The following is a 23,312-nucleotide window of genomic DNA, read 5'->3' on the forward strand; positions in this document are numbered from 1 at the left end:
AAGGAAAAGAGACCCAAAAGACTCAGAGTGGGAGTGGCTGCCATGGGTAAGTGTGTCATCTGGAACCATCCTCCCAAGCCCAAGGATCCGTGTGCCCACGCCTGAGAAATATATGGACAATATCAGCATATATATATTTTTAATTACATCTTCCTTCTAATTAATGATTTCTGTGTGGCCTTTGAAAAATGATGTTATGAATGTAATGATTATACAATCCAGCTCTTCTTGAGTTATGTGTATGTACTTGTTTTTAACTACACATGCACACACATATATTATTACTTTCCTTGCGTCTCTTTTTAACAAACCAATCTTTTAAAACACTGTATGTTCTCATGTAAAAAAGAGTCAACACAAGGTTTCAGTTTTATTTTTAAGGGTTTATTTTTTTGGTTTAAAAGTGGAATATATGTTTTCCTTAGCTGTAAAAGCACAATCAAGGCAACATGATAAGTGAGTCAGTGTTGTAAAAGTAAAACTAATTTTGCCTTCACTCACATGAGCTATAGAAGGAGGAAGCTTTATTGTCCCTGGGAAGGTGATAAGGCAGAGTAATTGTATATTATACTGTCCTGGAACATCTGCCTGAAGACTGTTGGAGCAATTCATCTATCATGGACGATACAGCATGTTTTGTCTTTTTGCTTTAACCCGTCCCCACTGCTGGCCTGCGCGGAGGTTTTGATAGGGACTGCGCCTGGGCCGGGGCTCACATTAATCAGTCCCCTTGTTCAACACTCCGGCTGACATAATTACAACCTGCGCACAGCAGTTATTCAAGTCGAGTCCTTGTCACTCGTGGTGCGAAACTACACAGCTCAGATCCCGGAGGAGATTGCCTTATCACACAGAACAAGGGCTCGCAGGAGTCGAAGAGAATAGAAATGGGAAAATGTCTTCCGGGAGTACTATATATTCCTTTAAAATAAGACGTTTGAGAGCCTTACAAGGGACAAAGGGAAGCATTGTGTGCAGGGACTGAAATGAACCAGTTATTATTTTTAAATGGATTACATGGAGCATTTTTGTAAAAATGAACATAGATTTTTAAATTCAATGGCCCCTCATCATCAGTGACTCTTCTCTATTTTTCTTCAAAGGTGGTCACAGAACTTTTGAATTATAAAAGGTTTACATCCTCTTTGCATGACTCAATAAAATTATTAAAGTATGCATTTTTAGCCTAATACTTAGCAAATGTCGACTTAGGGAGCTTTGTAAGGCATAGAGTTAAAGCTAGGAAACACTTTCTCAAAAGACTTTTCAAAGATAAGTAGGTTCATTCTTGCCTGCTGCAATGGAGTATAAATATTGGACTGATAGAGGCCCCAGAAAAGGAGCTCTCTTCTCATTTGTTGGACCTCCTCCCTCTACCTCTTCACGGGCTGGGTCACCCACCAGTGCCTTCAGCATGCCAGGTGTGGAGGATGGAATCTCTCAGAAGCTTACCTAATATTTAAATTTCATGGCAGCCCTTGCCCCACCCCAGTAGCCTGGGTGACTGTAAGAGCATGTGGTGACGTGATCTGGCCCGCCAGACCGCTCTCTAAACTGCGCTCCTGTACGTGAATGCCAAAAGTTGTTGTTTTAAGTCTAGTCTTTCCTTCAGACGCCATTAGATTGTCCCAAGTAAAGCCAGGTTCTGGCTTAAACTATCAGAAATATTGTGAAACATACTGCTGCTTCAGTAAAAATTTTACTTACATCATCTTAAATCTGAAAAAGTTTCAAACAGAAAACAGTAAATATTCATATATGCATACAAACGTATGTAATATGTAAATTGCTTGAATCATTAAAGTAATATTTTTATAGATAACCTATTTCAAGCCACAGTTGTATGGTATTATTTTATAGAGTTCATGTACTTTTTGGGAATATATTTCTGTCTACCATTTTTACTCTACCTAACCGCTCTAAAAAAATGCTGGCTTGGATTTCTGGGGGTTGGTTAGGCTTCATTTTTCTGTCGTATTTCATTAAAGACAGGGTTTTCTTCCCAAGGTTTTCATCCATCTGCCTTTCCTGGTTTTGCAACATCTCACTTTGCTACACCTAGTGAGTTAACAGAAATGGAGAGAATATAACCTTTCCTATGGGGAAATAAATGCATAGTGATGACGAGTTCAGGGGTAGGAGGGCTCTGCATTTATTTCAGAGTGGCGAGATAAAAATGAGAGGAATTTCTACTCTGCCATCCAGGCAGGAGTTGACTGAAAGGAAGTGAGCCAATATATAAGGCTAATTCCGCATTTTTATTTTCAGATTCATCAAGCAATATTGAATAGATTGAAAATACTGCTTGATGCTCAGAATATCAACTTTGCAAAACTGTTTTGGTAGTCACATATGTTTGGGAGACAGTCTCCATATTGTATACTGCCCACCTTCTTCACACTCAGTAATCAGCATATTAAAGACCCGGAGAATTCCTTCAGTCAGGACACAGCTCTAGTGTTGCTGACTGAAACAGGCCAGACTTCTGTGGCCACAAAGGCCCTTTCCCCAAAGCCCTAGGAGTGTCCTGCTGGATTGGATTCTTTCTAGTTCTTGGAAGGGAGGCAGCCACTAAAGTCTGCTGCGTGTTTTTAGCTCAGAGACTTTAGCGTATTCGTTCCTCATCTGCACCTATTGTAAGGCATATAATAATTGATTAAACTTACTAAGTTTTGTTTCACTTCTATGAGTGTTTAGCATGGTGAGGGTATCAGGGGAAAATCTTCCAGTTGCTCTGCGTTTCTCACACAGTTACTTTCTCTTCTTCTGTCTACCAGCAAAGCATCAGGATATGATGATATGAAGTAATGACATGTATTTTTTCTCTTTGGGCCCAAAGAGAAAGAACTGGGGAGAAATCCAGGTTCTCCAGGGCTTGCCCTAGCTGGAAGCCCTGCTCTGCTTCCTGAGATGTGGGTGACAGTCCAGCTCAGCCTCGTATTTGAATCACTGCACAAACTCGAGTGGGACTATTCCGGAAACACTAAATTCTGAAGAACTCATTTGGGTTTCTGAGTGAAAAAGTTCAGCGTCACCTCCCACCATTTCTTCCTTGTGATTTTCATTGTATTTCTATGGAGTGGAGGGTAGAAAGGAAGTTGTGAAAGTCAGTGCTGCTTCTCACTGGTTGTAGATGCCATGATTGGAGGTTTGAATAGAGTCGTAATTTAAGTGGAGAGGAATGTGGGAAACGTGAAAAGTGAACAAAGAACGGGGAGCTATGCACACTCCTTAAGCAGAAGGAGCAAGTGTAACTGTGGGCAAAAATCATGCACGATAAATAGATCCAAAGCAGTGGCATATCAACGTGTAAGCTTGCCATTAACCTAATTTGAAATCAGTAGAAGTTAGAAAAGCATTTGGAATAGTGTGGAAAGCAAGACAAATTTGGGCCATTAGCAGTTGAAGAGTCATGGAAGGGCAGAGGCAGCAGTCCTCTAGGTAGACATGGCGAATTTTCAACCTTTCAGAATGTTCAAGTTGTCTTCTGTGCAGCACAGCACAGCTTTTTATTAGTGATCTTAACGTGCATAACTCATTTCCCTTGTCAAGTCGTGTCCTCTTTGAGGGCATAACCACAATGATTAGTATTTAGGCTTTTTTTAATGTAGTATCTACTAAATATGTTCTAAAAATTCATTTTGAAAGTAAAAAGTCAATACATAGGAAGGTAGACTTATCTTGTAACCTATCTGCTTTCCATATAAACCGAAGCAGTAATCAGGCTTAAATTATTTGTCTTCTAAAGTGCCTACGAGTGGGTCTGAAAGGCTGGCCTTGCTCCCAGGACGTTTAGAACAGCTGGATGTGCACAGGTTTCCTGTGGTCACAGATAGACCAGCGCAGCGGCGGTTGTTCAGCAGCCTCTTACAGGCACACGAGAGCCTGCCGGCTGCACACGTAGAGAGTGCATGTGGACACCTGACAGCCACGTGACTTGGAACCAGGGGAGCTCTGTCCTCTCAAGGGTGGTGGATGGGACCAAGAATGCATCGTGTTCATTCACCTCTGTGCTAACTTACAAGTTTCTTTTTCTTATGAGGCTCTGCTCTGTTTTAGAATCACCTTATATCACATAATAAATATGGACAGAAATATAACTGAGAAGTAGAGAGAAAAGATTTAATGTGCATCAATTTTTCCTAAGAACTAGTTTCATGGAATTGAGATGTATGAAAAGCAAGAAGTAATGAGTAATCTAATGGAAATTATGCCATATAATAAATAGCTACTAGTTATAAATCATAATATTTAGAGCAAGGTGATCCAGAAACTCTCCAATTAAAATTTCCTCTTGCCAAAATGCCAGATATCGTTGACGGGGGGGATGGAGGCAGCAAAACACATTGCCATGTATGTGTCTCTGCAACAGTCCTGCATATTCTGCACATGTACCCCAGAACCTAAAGTGCAAAAAAAAAAAAAAAAAATTCTCTTGCCGGAAATGTCCAAAGGGTTGTATTTTGTGATTACCTCAGATTTCTATAAACTCTCTTTATCTGAATAAAAAAGAGCCTTTGGGTAATTCTGCATGTAGTGTAATAGTGTAATATGGCACCGTTACTTTTAAATATCTACTTAAACTCTCAGAACACTTACCAGTTTTGTACATTATCGTTACTGTTTGAAGTCAGAGCCTTACCACCGTACCTGCGTTCCCGGCACTTCTCCCGTTTTCCTGTAGTACCCATTGTGGTCCTTCCTCTCTTGTGTCCTGGAGATGCCCTGAAGACAGTTTCTTGGTGTAGAAGCTGCATCTGGTGTTTGTAAAAGATAAAGAAGTTAGCTCCATTCCCCACCACACCCTCTCGTCTTTTCTCTGTTTTTATTACAGTATTCCTCCTGGCTTCCTAGAGATTACAGCTTGAGCTTCCTCCTTTAAACCTTTTGCTTGATTCATCAAATTGACCCCTCCCTGTGTAAACACAAGGATCCCGGCTTGTAAGCACATCCACCTCTGCCCCAACTGTCAGCTGTGCTGCTGTGCTCTGGTTTGTCAGGTTTACATTCCAGGCAGTGCTGTGCTATCCGGGTGTTTTCCAAATAGATGTGTGGTCGTATTTGCTTTATATCTATAACACTTAAAGATATTTTCATGAATAGCCAAAATGATCCAGAAACATGAAGCAAAACATAAGTTTCTTTGGACTTAGAAATCCTTCAATAAAAATAATTATCACCAGTAGTTTACTAGGCTTCCTTTGAGTACACATTAATACATTTGTATCTCTCTCTATATAAATGTATTTTCCATGTATACATTTTATATGTACATGTATGTGTATATATTTCATAAATATGGGCCTATGTGTGCACACATACTCTGTGTATAGGTATATATTTTATGTGTGCTTGTATGTGTACATACATGTGAATATGTGTGTATGTGTGTATGTGCACACACTGTATGTGCATATGTATATATTTATATGTGCCACAGGTGTATATGTACATGCACACACACTGTATGTGTACATGTATATTCCAGTTTGTATACATATATATTTTATATTTACATATATGTGTATATGCACACACATACTGTATATATATATGTATATATTTTTGAAAAGCTGAAAGGATCCATACCCACATGTATCTGGGATTTCATTTTTTTTAACTTAATAATATATCCTAGAAGTCTTTCCACATTCATGAGATCTACCTTATTCTATTTAATGGCATTTATGCAACAAGTAAGAGTGAATGCTCAGCTGGCACACACCAGGCTCTGTTCCACAGTATTTACTGAGGGAAACTCAGAGGCAGGTGCAGCGGCTGTTGCTCCTCTCCTTAGCCTGTCTCAATTTCTTGCTGCGCTCTGGAGCAACAGGCAAGGGTTTTGTGGTGCCAGACATCAGACTCTAGGGAAGTGTCTGACCCTTAGGCTGTGGGACTTTTAAGTGTTAAAACTGGAGAAGACTCAGCTCCTCCATGCCTCTGAGCGGTGTTTACAGGTGTGGTTGCGCAGTCCTGCGACCTGGCCTGCCAGATCTCCTGCCTTCTTCTAATATCAGTAACCGTTCATGGTTGGGGTAATAGCTTCCCTTTCCCCTGATCAGGCGTGCGTTCCCACCACACAGCCAGGATGTGGTTGACTTCCATGGAGCTCTGCAGGAGAAGCTAACTCTTAGCTCTCAGTGGTACAGAATTCCTAGTATGGATACACTGTAAATTTATAACCCATTTCTCTATTCATGGACATTTAGTTTTCAAATTTTGCCTAGTGTTTAGCTGTTCTAAAATTGATTTAATGACTTGTGGATCATCTAGAAATTGAGCTTCTGAACTTTCAAGGGTGTATGTACATTTTAAACTTGAAGGATACTATCAAATGTTTTTCAAAAGCTTTTGCTAACTTACACTGTTAGCACAGGTATATCATTTTCCCTTACCATTATTTAATATGATCAAACTTGTTAAATTTTGCCAGTCTTTCACCGTAAGTTTTAATTTGCATTTCCTTGGTCTTCAGAGACATTGATCGCTGTGTAACGATTACATAACTATCTGTATTTCTCCAATTATGAATGGCTTCTTCATATTTTTTAGTTTTTTGAGATTTTTATTAAAAAATTAATCAATGGATCCCATTTTGGAATCCTTATTAATTATCAGTGTTTATATATGTTGTGTAGTTTTACTCCTTTTCTTTCCTCTGCCTTTTAACTTATTTATGATGCATTATGCTATACAGCAGTATTAAAACTTTCATGAGGCATATTTTCCTACAGATCTTGGTACCATTTGAATTTCGAATTTTCTTTATGAGAGCTCTTTCTAAGCTTATAAAAATATGTTTTTCTATCATTTTTATAATTTGGTTTCCTTATGTTATAATTTTTTAATCCAAATGATTTTTTTATGGTGTAGGACAATAAGTAACTTATTTTTTCCTGTAAAATAAGTAGTCGAATGGATACCATTTATTATATAACTCATCATTTCCTAATTGATCTGAAATGACATCTGTATTTCTTATATAAATGGATCTTTGTGCTGTCTGTTCCGTTCTAGTGATGTATGTGATTCAACACTCCAAATGACATGCACCTGTTTGCTAAACATCGTTGATAACATGCTCCCTTTTAGGCAGAGGAATCTGAGGTTCTTTATTCTTGTAGCTTTTAACCAATTTTAAATTTAAACAGCACAAATGTTCAGTAATCTAAAATTATCAGACTCTTTCCTTATGGGTTCCTTAGTGAGAACATAAGTTATAAAGGAGTATATATCTTAGGCTGTCTTACATAAATTGTGAAACAAGCTCTGAGTTTATATATTGGAGCACATTCTTCCAACCTACAGTGAGCTTTAAAGCAGCATATATGGAGTCTTATATTCCCTGCTACTGTGAACATTTGTTTGTCTTTTTTTTAGGATTTATTTTTGCCTAGAAAATTTATAAATTATAAATAGTGCTGGTAAATAAATGTGATAACTTCTTGAGTTTAATTTACATAAAGATTTTCCTCGGATTATTCTATATTCATTTTAGAATCATGTTACAAAGATATAGTAGAAACCCCCTTTCAACTGAACTTTTACATAAATATGTATACTATTGTATAGAGTAATTCTTTTTGTGGATGTGAGTTTTAAAAGTGTACTATAAACAGGCCAAAAAAAAGTGATTGCATACCTGTCTAATTAACTTTGCACTCACAATATACATCTCACACGCCCTCATGCATACACTGTAACTGGGAATCTATTTTTACTCAGCTGAATTGAAGTTGCTTTTCATATATAATAGGAAAAGTGCTGATAATGACTCAGATAGTTGAACTCATTTGCATTTAATAAAAAATCTAGTAGGAGGAAGAAAAAAATAACAAGTACTTATTGTATTATCTGAACATATTTAATATTATTTGCCTGAGTCTTCATGATAGCATCCTGAGGTACATGTTGTATTACTATAAAGCAACCAAAAACGAAAGTGTTCCGTAGTCAAAAAATTGGGGAAGCAAAATATTAAGCAAAACTAAATATATTTCTTTAAATAGAACTTTAAAAATTTGTGTTTCAATTTACATTGTGGGTTTTTGATGTTTTTGTTTTTATAATTTCCATTTTCTGCTAAGTACACACTGTGAGTTTCTAAAAGGAAAATGCAGCCTGCTGTATCGCTTGTGCTTTCCTCAGCATGGATCTCACCACACTGGTACTTAGGTTTTTCTTAACATCTGTTAGCATCTTCAGAAATAATACTTTTTGGAAAAGGGTTTTCTAAACCTTTATACACGCATTTTATGTGTTTTCCGTTCATTTTGTTGTATTTATGATCTTTTGACTTGCAGTATTGTATAGTATTCATGTAGTCAAATTTATCTATATTTGACTTTATGATTTCAGCTTTTATTATACTTAGTAGTGTATGTTTGAATAAAAGGCAGAGTTTTTCCTTTCTAAAAAAGTATTTCCAGAAGAGGAATTTATATATTTCTCTTGTTGTAAATAAGCTAGAAAAATTGGAGTAAAAAGCAGTAGAGTAATTGGTTATGATGTAGAGTTCATGATGTACTCTTGGAGTACAAATGGAAAAACTGTCATAATGTTATGTGATTGGGCACATGTAGCTGGAGATAGAATTTCTAGTGACAGCATCATTTTTGCAGTCAGAATATGCTGTATCTCAAACTGAAGGAGGGACTGACAATATTGTGCTCTAGGAAACTGTTAGAAGATCCCACAGATGACTCTAGTGATGATAGACACATGCATATGAAGAGCTTGAATAGTTTATAAACATGAGTTGTAAAACCAGTAGTTCCAAAGTAATATATTATTTTAAAATAATAGGTTAACTTCAATATGTATTCAATATTTCAAATCAACAAAACATATATACTGTATACGTGGTCACTTCCTTATATTTTATAGATTCAAGTTAACTCTCCCTCCAGTTCTCCACCCTACCCCCATTTTTTGACCCTTTTAGAAAAATTATGATTAATTTTATATTCAAGGCCATACTTTTAGATTCCTACTCTACTTAAGTATATATGACTTATATTCAATTAAGTCTTTTTTTAGCTTCATAATTCTTTTTAAAACAGTTATGTGTTATCTATCCAGAATTTATTGTGGAGCCTCTTTAATTTATCACAGAAGAATTCAACCCACTATGTAGTGACCTGCATCACCTAAACCATATTTTAACCCCCTGGAATGAATTGCCACTCTCATTCTGAATACCACCCTCAGTTTCCCACTTTGAAGATTAGAGTTTCATTAAGTAGAATAATTTTAAAAATCCAGTGTTTCACTGACATTAGTTTTTCTTGTCTTTGGCTGTATGTTTAGTTCCCCCTCCCCTTATTTTTAAATTAAAAATAATGAATGGGTAAACTTTCCTGTGACACAGTTACAACACTGCAGGTGTTCTGAACTCCCCACTGTATCCAGTCCCGTGTATCCAGTCCCCTATATCCAGTCCCCTGGATTCAGAGAGTCACCGTTAACTAGTGTGGATCTCATAGACCTGGTGCTGTCCATACTTCTATGTATAATTGTAATATGTATGTGCTATGTGTATGTATAATTACTATACACACGTCTATGTATAGTTGACTTTTTGTAGTGTATATTATGAATGTGTATATGTACACACACATCTAATTGCTTTTAGTACGTATTGTTTTACATGCAGCTTTTCTCAATCTGTGGCAGATACTTTCTGCTGATATGTCTTGTTACATGTATGTTTATGTATGTATTCATGTATAACGATAAGTCTATGTAGAAAGTTACTGCTGCATCACATTTCGTGATGTAGCTCATTCCCTCCCTATAGATGATTGTTAACAACGCTTACTATAATAATATTAGAATGTTGCCTACCTATTTTATAGAGCTATTTACCCATCACTCTCAAAAAGTTCTCAAAACAATCTTGTTAGAATTTAATTGTAATTGTGTTAACTGTATAGATTATTTTAGCAGCAAGCAATATATTTAACATTAAGCCAACCCATACAGATATGTGATATTTTTCTCTCTTTAGCAAATGCTCCCTTATTTATTATTGAGTTTTTACATGTCTCATAATTCAACTGTGTTGTGTGTTTTTTTTAAAGAAGTATTTTTTTTTTATATTGTGTAAGGGAGTTTGAGTGCACATATCCACAAAAGAAACAACGTGGCCACCACACTCAATTCAATTTTCAGCTCTTTTAGCCCTTCAGCTAAACTACTATTGTTTTTATGAATCTTTGTAAGACTTACTAAGTCATTTCTGAATCCATCCATGGCACACAAAAATTATGCATTCTGAAATAGTGAGCAATCACTCCATGTTGTCAAGTGGTTCCCCCAAAATCACCTAGGAAATGGGAATTCTTTCTTTTTGGAACAGCATGGAAAACGTAGACAAGTGAAATGAGGGCATAAACGAAAGGTGGGTGCAGGAATGAGAAGGCCCTTCAGGCGGTGGGTGCAGGAGCTTTCTGTTGCCTGGAGTCTCTTTCCCATGCCTGATGTCCTAACAGGACTGGTTGTTGCCAGTATTTCAAGACAATCATTAATTTTTCAAAAACACAAATTGGGGCAGTGAGGCAGATGTGTGGATTTTCCTGGGAAAAATGGGAATTAATATTTATTTAGGATTTCTGAGTGCTGGGCACTCTCCTGGATACTTATAACATCTGTGTCGTGCTCTCTGCTGTTTGGTTTATCAGTTAGATAATATTAACAAATATTAATAAATACATAGAAATTACCCAGGTGTGTCATAGTGATATTAATTTGTTATTGATCCAGTTCTCTCTAGTACTATAGTTAACTCAAGTTTTTTGCTATACCAACTGACAACCAGTATTCTGTGAGTGATTCTGTTGATTTTGGATGGGCAGCTAGCTGTGATGATCTGGGAGGAAAAGAGCTATGCAGAATGATGAGGTCTACTGGCAAAAATGTCTTGCTACCTGGTTCATTGTGATGGGTTGGCAGGTGAATACACAGACAAGCATAATAGAATAGAAAGTCCAGAATCCACTTGAAATAATTGAAATACTGACAATGGTGGCATTTCAAGTTAGTGGGGAAAATCTGACTTTAACAAATGTTATTGAGAGAACTGAGTAGCAGTCTGGATCCACTTTTAACTCACTATAGGTTGATTTTGAAACAAATCTAGTACTTAATGTGACATAATGCAACTCTGCAAGTACTGGAACCAAGTATGGATCAGTTGTTTTCTAGCCTCCAAGTAAGGAAGCCATAGAACAAAAGAGCAAAATTATATACATTTGCGTTTCACAACCCACCGGAAGCAAAGTCAAAAGAAAAAAATGAAACTCAAGAAAAAAGTTTGCAGCTTCTGTCTCAAAGAGCCAATCTCCTTAATTTATAAGAGAATGACCAACAACCATCGAGGAAAAAAAAGACCAAAAATGTGAATGAACAGTACATAAAAAAGAAAATATACATTGCTTTTCCATATTTGAAAAGATACTTAACCTCATTGATTACAAGAGAAATGCAGGTTACAACTTAAAAATTAAAACACCAATGAGATACCATTTTTTACCCAAAATTTGGTAGCACCCTACCTTGACAAGCATGTACAGAAACAGGCTTTCAGGCATGGTTAGTGGAAGTGTAAATTGCTGCAATTCCTCTGAAGGACAATATGGCAGAATTTAACAGAATTCAAATGTGTATGCCCATTGACATTTGAAGCAGTTGCACCTGTCATCATGTGATTGTCAAGGCATCCTGAGAAATGGAAAACATTCTGCAAGGTGATTCACTGGAACCTTGTTTATCCTAGCAGATGATTGGAAACATCCTAAATGTCCATCAGTAGAGAATTAGACAGATAGAATAGGCTATATCCACATGAAATACTATGCAGCTGTTAAAAAGGAAAAAGGAAGGTAAGGGTGGGAGTACAGGCATGTAGCGGGGATCAGGGTGCCCTTTGGTGTTCGATAGGGTGAGGCCCCACGCTGTGTTCTTCCACGGAATAGCGAGATGCCAGCGTGTGTGGTACCCCTGCATTTATCCAAGGGGAGTGCTAAGAAAAGAATACAAGGTATATCTGTTGCTTGAAACGATTGAGAAGTTAGGGACTGTACCTAGCTGGTCATCTGGGACTCAGGTGGAGACAGCGGTTGAGGAAAACGTGTCTTGTCCATTTTTGGATGCTCTGATATTTAAAATATGAGCATGCATGTTGGTTCAACAACTTCAGTGGTGCCTTTTAATTTTAATAACCAAAATAAATACCAATTTTTTTAAAGCTTTTGTGTCCATAGGCCATAAGTTAGTATGCAGTACCGACTAATTTTATGGAATTGTAGAAATACTTGTGGTGTTCTAGTTATTATTTTAACATACATTGCCTTTGAACAGAATAAGACATTTCCTTTATTATGTGTTTTTTAAGAAGCCCTAAAAAGCATAGGTCCCATCTTGGTCCCTTTTGCTAATTGGTCACCTTGTGCTTTAAACTTTATACCTTGAAGCTGCTCCAGACTTTCAACATGTTATATTCCAGAATTTAATTGGAAATGCACGCTTAGAATGCCTTTTCCATGAAAGCGATGCATGCTGTTTCTAGTCTGCATGAGTCCTGCAGGAATCCCAGTGAGGAGTATGAGGCTTCGCGCTGGGGAATCTAGCTTTCCTTCCAGCAGGCTCCCCACTCAGAGTGTGAGGAAAATCTTCCGCCTGTGAGGGTCAGGAGAAGTTCTTCCTCAGCGGAAAGCCTGGTGGCATGTTCTGTCACCTGGAGCTGGAGCTGTAGAATGGAGTTGAGAAAGGACGGAGCAGAGCTTGGCATTTTGACGAAAGCTGCACATTCCGTCGCTTTTGTTTGTGTTGCGCTGACTTGGCGCAGTGGGCTGGAGCTGTGCAGGGTATGTGGCTCACCTTCCCCTCTGCCACTTCCCACCCACCTTTAGAACTGGAGCCCAGGAATAGCCTTTAACAACTCTCTGAATTCATAGGTGAAGATTTTGCATTTATGTGCACGTACCTTCTCTAAAGAAAAAGATAATACGTAGATAGATTGCATTCTGTCCTTTGGTAGTTTGATGTACCGAATTCATTTTTTAGTTAAGGAAAAGAGACCTCTGAGAGTTGAGGTACTTTGCTGAGATCACAGAGCTGTTCTGTGGGTGCTGAAATTCCCATGTGGGGAATGTACCTGGGCCGCCTGACTTCACACCCAGGGATGTTTCTTCTGCATCCACCAGGGTCGTCTGCTGCCAGGAAGAAGAGGACGAGGATGGGGATGGGACAGGTCCTAGTGTTGGAAACTGGATTGGGGGTCACAGTTCTTAGCGAATCCCCTGGGAAACTGCTCAGTCATTGCTTGTTTCACTTTCTCCTTCATCAGAGATGTGCACCAGGGTCTCTGTTTTCCTAGTTCATCTCAGATGGGAAAACTGTGACGTGAGTTCTCCCTAGCATTCTTCTTTTTAAAGTATACATATAACCCTTTGCATTTTTCTGAGAATTTTTACTTCTCATAAATTTTCTTGAAAGAAAAATTTCTTTACTCTCCCATAGGGAAACACCAAGTTACATATAGATGATGACAAGAATATGCTTCTTGGCTTGTGATAGGAAGTCCTGGGTGGCAGAAGAGGGAAATTCAGAGATAAAATAAAGTCTAGGGATATTTCCAAAGGAGCTGCGTGAGGCCAGGAGGAGTTGCCCTGGCTCAGGAATAGGCCAGGTGTCCTTAATTTACTTCCTCTGATTCACTCAAGATATCTGCTGTGCAGTGATTAGTAAGGAGGGCTCAAATCAGGTGTGCGTATGTGTGTGCATGCGTGTGTGTGCTGATGCGGTGGGGTTTTATGCAGCACTGGTTTGAGGAAGGAGATTAGTAGCATGTGATAGTTAGCAGTAGTGGCATGTGAGGCAAAACTCTGAAATTTGAATGACTTAAAAATGTATTGCTCACTGAGGTAAAGGCCCACGGATGCTGAGAACCTCTTCTCCGTCTTGGTAACTTTGAGAGTTGAGCTCCCAAAGTGGCAGGAAGAAGGGTGACAATGGCACGAGAGTTCTTTTTTATTTGTTAGTTTTAGTGGAGAGATAGATCATATATTTTACAAGTGACCCATTGAAATTGCTACCTTCTTTGGTTTTTAATATATTACCAGAATTGTGCAACCATTGCCATAAGCAATCATAGATTTTTATTATCCAAAAAGACCCCGTACACATTAACACTCACTCTCCATTTCTCAAAATGCATCCCATTTCCTTCTTATCTGCATGTGTTTATGCTTCTGGTATGTGTATGTTTAAAACATAATTACAAATATACATACCTACATGTATTATGTAATGGAACATTTAAAAAAGTGTGTATATACACATCCTTTACACAAACATATGCACATATTCGTATAAGAATATATGTGTGGAATGGTCCTTAATGCCTTTTAAAATCTCAAGTTCCAAACCACATCTTTCTTGATTTATTTTATAGTTTCAAATAAAGGAAGCTTCACACCTTTTTAAATTCTCTCTCCCCTCCCTTTGTCCCCATCTGCGTCTTACCTATTTCAGTAATAGTTCCCAGTTGTTAGATTCTACATGCTGTTTAGTTACTGAGAGATATAGGCTTATTTTTGTCCTAAATACAGCTTTCTTGAAAACAAAATATTCTATTTTCAAAGTTATTTTTTTCTTCCTTCCCTGAATGTTAGGATTCATTGCTTATATTGTTTCCCTTATGTTCATCATACATTGAAATGTATTTATTTTGGCAATTTTAATTTCTTCACATGATTGGTGATTGTCTTTGATGATGCTTCATGCCTAGCATTTTACGTAAGGAGCTAGTATTGGCAGCACCAACGGATCTACATTCCTGATGAACAGTCCTCGTTAAGCACAGTGGAGCTTTTTGTTTTCTCTCCCCAGTGTCAGTAAACAATGGTGAATTTAGGAGGTGTCTGTAACGCTCTAGAAAACAAATTCGAGGTCTGCAGAATTAAGGGAGTAATTTGGAACAGTTTATCCAGCCTGAAGAATTTAAAAAAAACAATTGTTCCTTTTAACTGTCATAAAAGTGGACATTTGTGTCTGTCACCTTCAGATGTTTTCCTGTGTTATTTCTGACACCCAGAGCTGTTACTCTAAGGATGATTATAAATTTTAAAGACTCTACAGTCCTACCCTTTGCTTAGAATCTGCTGGTATCTCTTAGATGTAGATATTAAAGGGAAAGCTGGCTGTGGTATACTTGAAAACATACCAACATCCTGGCCTCAAAAACAGAAAACCTAGGTTAGGATTCCACCTTAACCACTCACCAGCCGTGCAGCCTTTGTTGCCAGGTTATCACTGTGATATTTACCACCTCTGCGAATTGCATAACAATCTCAACCTCAGAGGGTCATGCTTGGCTTCGAAGTCACCGGGTCAGTGGAGGTACCTGGCATGCTTAGGTGCTTACTCGGTTTTTCCCTCTTACGGTGATTGTTAGTTCACAATAGGGAATTTATATATAAAGCAAGTTTGGCAATTCAGTAGTGACATGAAGGAAATAAGCTTGTGTGCATACATTCACTGTTTTGCATGTATTTAGTCTAAGATCTGAGGAAAATTTAACACCCAGATAAACAGAGCCTTTACCCAAAGCAGGTTGAAAATAGCTGGGAAAATATCTGTTATTCTAATTCATCTCTTTTTTTTAATTTTTCAAAAAGGTGTTACTGTAATTTTAATTTAAAATATATATTTTTAACATATAAAACTTTGTAGTTGACAAATAAGGATAAGTGGGCATTGCAGTATATCCACATTAATATTTTGATGCATCTCTAGTCTTTTTCCTAGGCATAGAGGGATTTGATTTGTTCAATTTAATTATATTGACTAGATTTAGTTGTGCATGTACATTTGATGACAAGCCCTGCCTGGAGATGGGAGGGCAGTAGTAGGAACTTTTCCAAAGGAATATCTGGATCCAGATACGAGACTGCTCCCAGAATATGAGATCCCCACTCATGAGGAACGTGTCTGTGTTTTAGCTTTGTCCAGAGTCAGTAGGAGAGGACATCCCTGTACCCTCTGACTGGGGAATACCATTCTTCGTGCCATTTGCATTAATCCTGCCTCACCTGGATGGTACTTCCTGTACTCCTCTTGTCAGGAGTGGATAGATACCATATTTACTGAGCCTTTGAATTTCTAACGACATCAGTGCCTTTGTGTGTGAGAGGTAACAATCATTTTCACCTCCTTGACCAACATTTCCCAAGGTATATTGCCTGAAAAATAAACATGGTATAATTGAATATTATACACAAAAGCAATTCTAATTAGAAGCATTCAGGCAATGTAGACAAACATAAAGTTTCCTCCTAGAGTCTTTAACATCCTGAGGTGCACTGTGAGGTGTGTTGGCTAACTACCATTTCCTGATCTCATTCGATCATGGAAATCTTTCTTCTAAGAACATCTTGTAGGATTTTGTTCTTCAGCAATACCTTTGGGAAATGGTGATAAACATATGCTATATTTTCTTCTGGCACTTAATTTTGGTCTGTAGGAAATCTGAGGCCAGTTTGTTTCTTTTTTTCTTTCTTTCTAGATAACCCCTCAACACCTGCTAGAATTTGTGTAGGGCTCTTTTTATTACTGTTCTAAAAATGATAAAGACAAAAGAAAAACAGCTCTGCCTGTGTATTCGGAAAGGGTCTAGCCGTGCAGTCTCTGTGGCAGAGGAACTGGCAGATTTGAAAGAGCAAGCACAACAGTTTGCCTCAGGAGGCAGCACCCCATTCCCAGTTTGCTGATTATTTCAGGCCTTGCATTTCTAATTCTGCTGGAAAACACTGGGAAAGGAGCCCACTTCTGATTTCAGTGGCAACATGGCATGGAATATATGGGCCCTCCATTGTATTTTTCATCTCATCACTCTTAAGAGCCTGGATCATCACAGAAGGCTCCATGGGATTAACATGTTGTCCAAACATTGGAGTTGAGCCTGGGAACCGTTTCTAGCTCCAATTCCATCGTCAAACTATTTTAGCATTTACTTAAAAGCACCCTGCTTGACAGAACTTAAGAGCCAAAGTGTCTCTGTTCCCCAGATGCTCTAAATTTAGTGGAGGTGAAGCACTTTCATTTTTGTACCACTCCTCAGTGGCTATAGGTGTGTTCTCAGGGATCAGCAAACACCTTCACTGCTCTCAAGTGGTACCAGAATAATTTGATATTAAAATAATAGTACTTGGGATTTGGTATTTCTGTTTCTTCATAGAAATGAAGGTAACAAAACAACTTAAAACTTCATACCAGGATTGTAAAAGCTACCAGCCTGATAGGGCCGATATATTACCTAAACTAATTATTATATGAGTACAGCACTCAAAATAGTACCGAACACATAGAGACAGTGTTATCTAATGTCGTTATTTGTGATATAAGGTTATTGGTTTGACCTGAGTTAGATTTACTTTTCTGTCTTACTTGGTAGGTCAAACTGTGCAGAAAATATCCGCAAACACATTCTGCATACTGGCAAACATGAAGGGGTCAAGATGTACAACTGTCCCAAGTGTGACTACGGGACCAATGTCCCTGTGGAGTTCCGGAACCATCTGAAGGAACAGCATCCTGACATTGAAAACCCGGACCTCGCTTACCTGCATGCTGGTAAGGGACAGAAACTGTTAAAGTACTTGTTCGTTTTTACCAGGATTTCGTGTAATCATAACAGTTACAATGCTATTTGTACATTACCATGATTTATTGAAATGGACTAGAGTATGTGATAGTATCTGTTACAAGACTTATAAAAAGTACATTCCAGTTTTATCCCACTCATCTATGAAAACAGGACTTTTCAACTGTATTTTATCAAAAAGGCAAATCTGACAAAGTTGTCATCCTACGACTATAAAGTTAATAAGAGTAAATGTTTAAAGCATAGTTGATCTGAAATGAGAGTAGTTGTGAAATCTTCATATTTTGACTAATTGCTAAAATATTTTTCTCAAAAATGCTTGTGATTTGAAATGTTATGCCCTATTTCTTTACACCGTCATCTTCCAGGGAATGCCTAGATAGAAGGTGACCTGCGAGCCCGGAGAGAGTCAGGCATCCTGTGTGGTCAGGGTGCTGCATGTTTCCCAGAAATTGGGAGGGAGCTGGCCCTGGGTTTGGGGAAAGCTGGTGATGGCAGTGGCCACTAAGAGGATTCTTGCCTCTTGGATGGCAAGCCAGGTGCTCTGGAAGGTGTCAGCGACGTGGCTGCAACTGCAGAGTAAAGCAGATCCGTTCCTCCAGCCTGACATTTTGTTTAATTAGCAAGTATTTGTTGAGTGCTGAATTCTCACTGTGCAGAGCCGCAAAATGATGGATTATGGGTAAGAGGACCTATTTGAGGAGGTGCTTCCCCTGAAGTAAATTTAGAGAAGTGTTCCAAGATTTAGCCCAAGCAGCACTGAGTTGGAATAAGGCCCGTCGATGATGGTTATGCTTTAAGCAGATGTTTTGGGACCTATTAGAGCTACTGCTTTTAAACCTTACTTCTCCGTGATTGGCCGTATGAACTCAGGCAGGCTGACCTCATCAAGCCTCAGGTTTCCCATCTGTAAATCTGTGTGGTAGTACCGACTTAGTAGGGTCTCTGTGAAAATTTAAAAAGATAAAGGCTACGAAGCTGTTGGAACATTGTATGCCTATCTGTGCGATATGAAGGGGCAGTTAGCAGTGGTGGGGATGGTGGGGATCATGATATAAATCACACCAGAAATGTGAGTCACGAAATACCTGCATTAAAAGAAATTGAACTTGAGTAATTTAAGTTAGACTAGTTTTCTTAATACATTTGACAGTATGTAGATATAAGCTTATTAATGTTCTTTCGTATTTCTCAGTTGATGTTCACGTGATTGACTTTTTAAAGTCACGTCGAGTGTGCGATTTAGTAATTTTTCTGCTATCCAGGGCTGTATTTGGCAAACAAACAAAAACAGAGGTCTCTGCTCATTCCCTTTTGGTGAGATTGTCACTGAAAAGGTTTTGAAACTAGATGGTTTATCAGCTTTAGTTCATAAAAACAGATAAAGTCGAGTTGAAATATCTCTGGCCATAAGTGCCTATGGGTTCTTTATAAATATGGACCCATAACTTTACAGGTACTAAAAACACCACCTGTGAAAATGCCACTCCTAGCAATGGCCAGGGCACAGGGTCTAAATCCATGGTGGGCATCAGCAAAGTGTCCCCCCTAAAGTGGGCTTGCCCTGACTCCTTTCCAGGTGCAAGATTGACATATTCCAGGTACACATGAAAAGCAAATTGTTCCCTAAAGTACAGTGAGTAAATAAGACAAAAATAAAAACATTACATAAAAAAAAGACCGTAAAGACTGTGATTTGGTTGAGATAACATATATTTTGGTTGAGATAATATTTGGGAATTCATATATTAAAGTAAGGTATTTTTTTTTATTTGAAAACACTTCTGTAGAAAGAGGTTTGTGTGCAAAGGTGCTGTACCGTTGGTATCTCTGCATTGTATATAACTGCAGTGTAAGTGACGTAATTCATGCAAATAACACAAAACTGGAGTTTCATGGAGACCCTGATTCAAGTCTTGATGTAAAGATGGGTGTCTCTGGACACCTCTGAGCTTCAGATTCCTTATCAGCAAGTCTAGGAGTTTGAATGAACTATCCCTTGTCCTTGTGCTTCTGTAGGCATGACCTTCAGGGGAGGATGGGCGGCAACTTAAGCTTTATCATTCTCTTGACATCTGGCTCTGAAAACTGCATTGTAACTCGGTGGGTCTCAGCTTTCCTCCTGAGGTGGGGATAGTGCTGCCTACCACACAGAATGTGTAAACTGTTTGACGTGATCATCTTTAGCATAAATGGTTGCTCAGTTGTTTTTTTTCCCCTCCTCTCTAGCAGAAGTTGATGATTCATTGTATTTTTTTCTCAATCCTTTTTGGCAACCAGTAAAATGATTTTTGTATCTTTTTCTATTTCATATTCCAGAGCAGGAAAGACTATATGTGAGTTCTAATTTTAGTTTAGTTAGACGAGAAGCACAAGACAAAAGTGGTTTCTTTATTTTTTTGACCATGGATTATTTGTAAATGTAATATTCTATTTCCAGGTAGTTTGAGACTTTCTATTTATTTTTAAAAAACTATTGAAATAATAATACAAATCTATTTCTAGCTTAAATTTACTGTTTTTACAGAACATAATCTGAATTACTTAAATCCTTTAAAATTTGTGTAGACGTTCTTATGCCCAGCAAATGGTGAGTTTTGGTAAATTTGTGAGACACGTTAGAAAAGAATACTTGGCACCAATGGCATTTGGTGCATAGGCTGTGTTCCCTGTATGTCCGTTACAGTGTTTAGTTTGTGCACTGTGTTGTTCAGATTGTCTGTATTCTTAGTACTTTTTAAAATGCCGGTTCTGTCAGCTGTTAAGAGGAGTATGTTAAAGTTTCCTACTATAATTGTGGATTTGTCTTTTTAAATTCCGTTATTTTTGGCCTTCCATATGTTGAATATATATCACTTGGTACTCAGAGGTTAGGGCTGTTTTAGACACACATACACTCATAATTATGAAGTATTTCTTAGTAGCAATATCTCTTGCCATAATTCTTCATTTCATGTTGATATACCTACACCAGATTCCTTATAAGCAGCTTATAGTTACATTTTATCTGCTGGAGCAGTATTTAGCATTTTACATCAACTATTTAGTCTTTTACTTCAGTATTTGTACTTAATGTAATTATTGGTGTGTTCGTCATAGTCAAAACCCCAAACGACCCTAATGTCCCTCAAGCAGAATGTACAAAGGTTGTATATTTACATAATAGAATACTCATAATAGAATACTCATTCTCAGTGAGAATGAATGAACTACAAATACAAGCAACAATATGAAATAAGTCTCACAGTCCTGTCATTGGATGATCAAAGCCGGTCACCAAGGGGTACATTTTATATGATTGCATTTATATTGAATATAAAAACAGGTAAAACTATGATGTTAGAAGTCAGAGTTTATTTTCCCTTGTGGGCACCAGTCACTGAATGAGGTACAGTGGTGCTAATAAGATCCTGCTTCTTAATCCCAGTATTGAGACATAGTTGTGTTCAATTTGAGAAATTCATCAAACTCTCTTCTATCAGTTATTCTTTTCTATATATACTTTTTAAAAAACACCTTTCTCCACATCCAGATTTCTGAAGAGGTTCATTTAGGCCCAATGTAGATCTAATTTGATGAGATTTTACAGTCACATTAATCTTCACAAAATTGACATCAAACTAAAAATAGGTTTCTGTCATTGCACAATTTTTCTTCTATTTAGTAAAATCTATTTCTTTCCAAATATGAGCTTGATTTGATCTCTTCAGTTTTAACATTATATTTCTTTCATGTCTCCCATCCATAAATAAGCTTGATACTCCTTCACTACATTTGGACGAAGAATTAAATACATGTCTGTGTTTGCAACACCAGTGGCCTTCAATCTGACCACACACAGTTCACCTCAGCAGGGATAGCTCAGAATGCTTTAAACATAACCCCAGAGAAAGGGGAGTGAAGCTAGGGAAGCCAGAGGTGGAGGGCTGAGGAGAGGTTGCTCAGCTTTCTCTGACTGTACCTAAGAAGAAAGAGATGTTTTTCTCATCAGTTCCAAGCAGCAGACTTACAGTTATGCCTTAATGGCTCAAGGAGCTGGTGTGCTGTTGAAATAGTACTCGTTGCTCATGAAGAAATGCTCACTGGAAGACCTGTGGATAGTGTGGTCACTTTCTGAGCCTATGAACAGTGTATCAAAGCTATGAGGTTGATTTAGTTATTTCTTATTTCTCTCTGAGAAGCTGAGACCTTAAATGTAGTAAGTGTTGGTGTCTTTTCCAAAGGCAGTGATTACAAGGTCTTCTCTTTTCAGGGAGAATTGAGCATTATATATTGATATGGTATTTTACTTAATTTCTTTCATTTTTCTGCCCTCATACTTTTGTATCACATCTAAATTGATTTATTTTCATCAGTTCTTACATATGTTAAGACTTGGTCATCTAAGTATGTACATTAGGTTATTACCTGTGCAGAGTGATAACACATGAAATTATCATCTCTCTTCAAAAATTAGTGTTTCTTTATTCTTCTTGAAGATTATCAATTGCGTATTCTTTATAACACGTGTTATTTAACTGCATTCGCTGCATTTGCCTCTTACCAGTTACAAGAATAAGAATTGAAAAGTTTGACTGGTATCGAAACCCCAAGTCCCTTTTCCTTCCTCATGGTAACTGCTCATTTGAATTATTTCTATATGATTCCTTAATTCTTTCCAAATGCATCACTTTATCCTTAGGCAGCTGAAATTTCACATTCTACCTCTGAGCCCATTTACTTAATCTATTGCAGTTAACGTAAAACAGCCATAGTCTTTTGTCTTAACCATTACCTCTTATTTAGAAATATATTCAAATTTCCCACATAAAAGATTTCTTCATCATTAATTAGACGCATTAGTGTTCAATACATAGAACCTTGTAGGATGCAGTCTGCTCACAAATTCCTCTTGGGCCTCTATTTTTAACCCAGTTGCTTTCAGCCCCCTTTGTTAGTTGGATGCTCTGACACATGTCATGACATTTTATACAATAATTCATTTTCTGAAAAGGTCCAAAAATCTCAGAAAATCCTGACAGTTTCTCATTGGTTCTTCCTTACATAAACCAATTATTACTTCAACCTAAAAAGGAACAAAATTTTTCCTGACATGATTGCCTTTGGTAAATCCATGCTGACTCACTCCTATTAAATTGTACTTCTCCAAATGTATCATTAAGCTCATCCATAAGTATCATCTCAAATTTATTTCCTAATATAGATGTTAGACTTACAGGTCTATAATTTTCAGCCTCCCCTCTCTTTCTTTTTAACCTTCAGACTGGATTCCTTGTTTTCCAGTCTCCTTATACTTCACCCCTAACAAAAGACTTCCTAAAATAATTAACACTTCGGCAATTTGATTCTTTAACCTCAGACATCATCCATGGGTTAATTTACTATTTTTCTTAACTACTGCTAAAAGTCTTTGTTCTTTTCATACTCCTGTCCAAATACTCCAGCGCTGCCTGCCACAGCAGTGCCCTCGATGTCCATTATGGCTCAGAACATTTGGTATTTTGGTAGCTGATGTTTTTCTTCATTTCCTTTCTCACTCTCATTCCTATTGGAATTCCTAAGTTCAGAAAGAACTCTCTCACATACTTTGTAATCTATAAGTGAATAATGTCAGAACAGTATTTTTCATCATTCTACCATTTTCAGT

General features: G+C 37.7%; 1 protein-coding gene across 1 annotated transcript in view; it reads left to right on the forward strand.

Moving 5' to 3' along the window:
• The window catches only part of ZNF407 (zinc finger protein 407), a 476,193-nt gene that overhangs the window by 306,258 nt on the left and 146,623 nt on the right, over nucleotides 1-23,312 (forward strand). Inside the window, exon 8 of the mRNA XM_017527494.2 lies at nucleotides 17,456-17,634. Coding sequence (XP_017382983.1) covers nucleotides 17,456-17,634 — 179 coding nt within the window. The remainder of the gene's footprint in view (nucleotides 1-17,455; nucleotides 17,635-23,312) is intronic.

Source organism: Cebus imitator, unplaced genomic scaffold (genome assembly GCF_001604975.1).
Source record: "Cebus imitator isolate Cc_AM_T3 unplaced genomic scaffold, Cebus_imitator-1.0 Scaffold49, whole genome shotgun sequence".
NCBI classification, from domain to species: Eukaryota; Metazoa; Chordata; class Mammalia; order Primates; family Cebidae; genus Cebus; species Cebus imitator.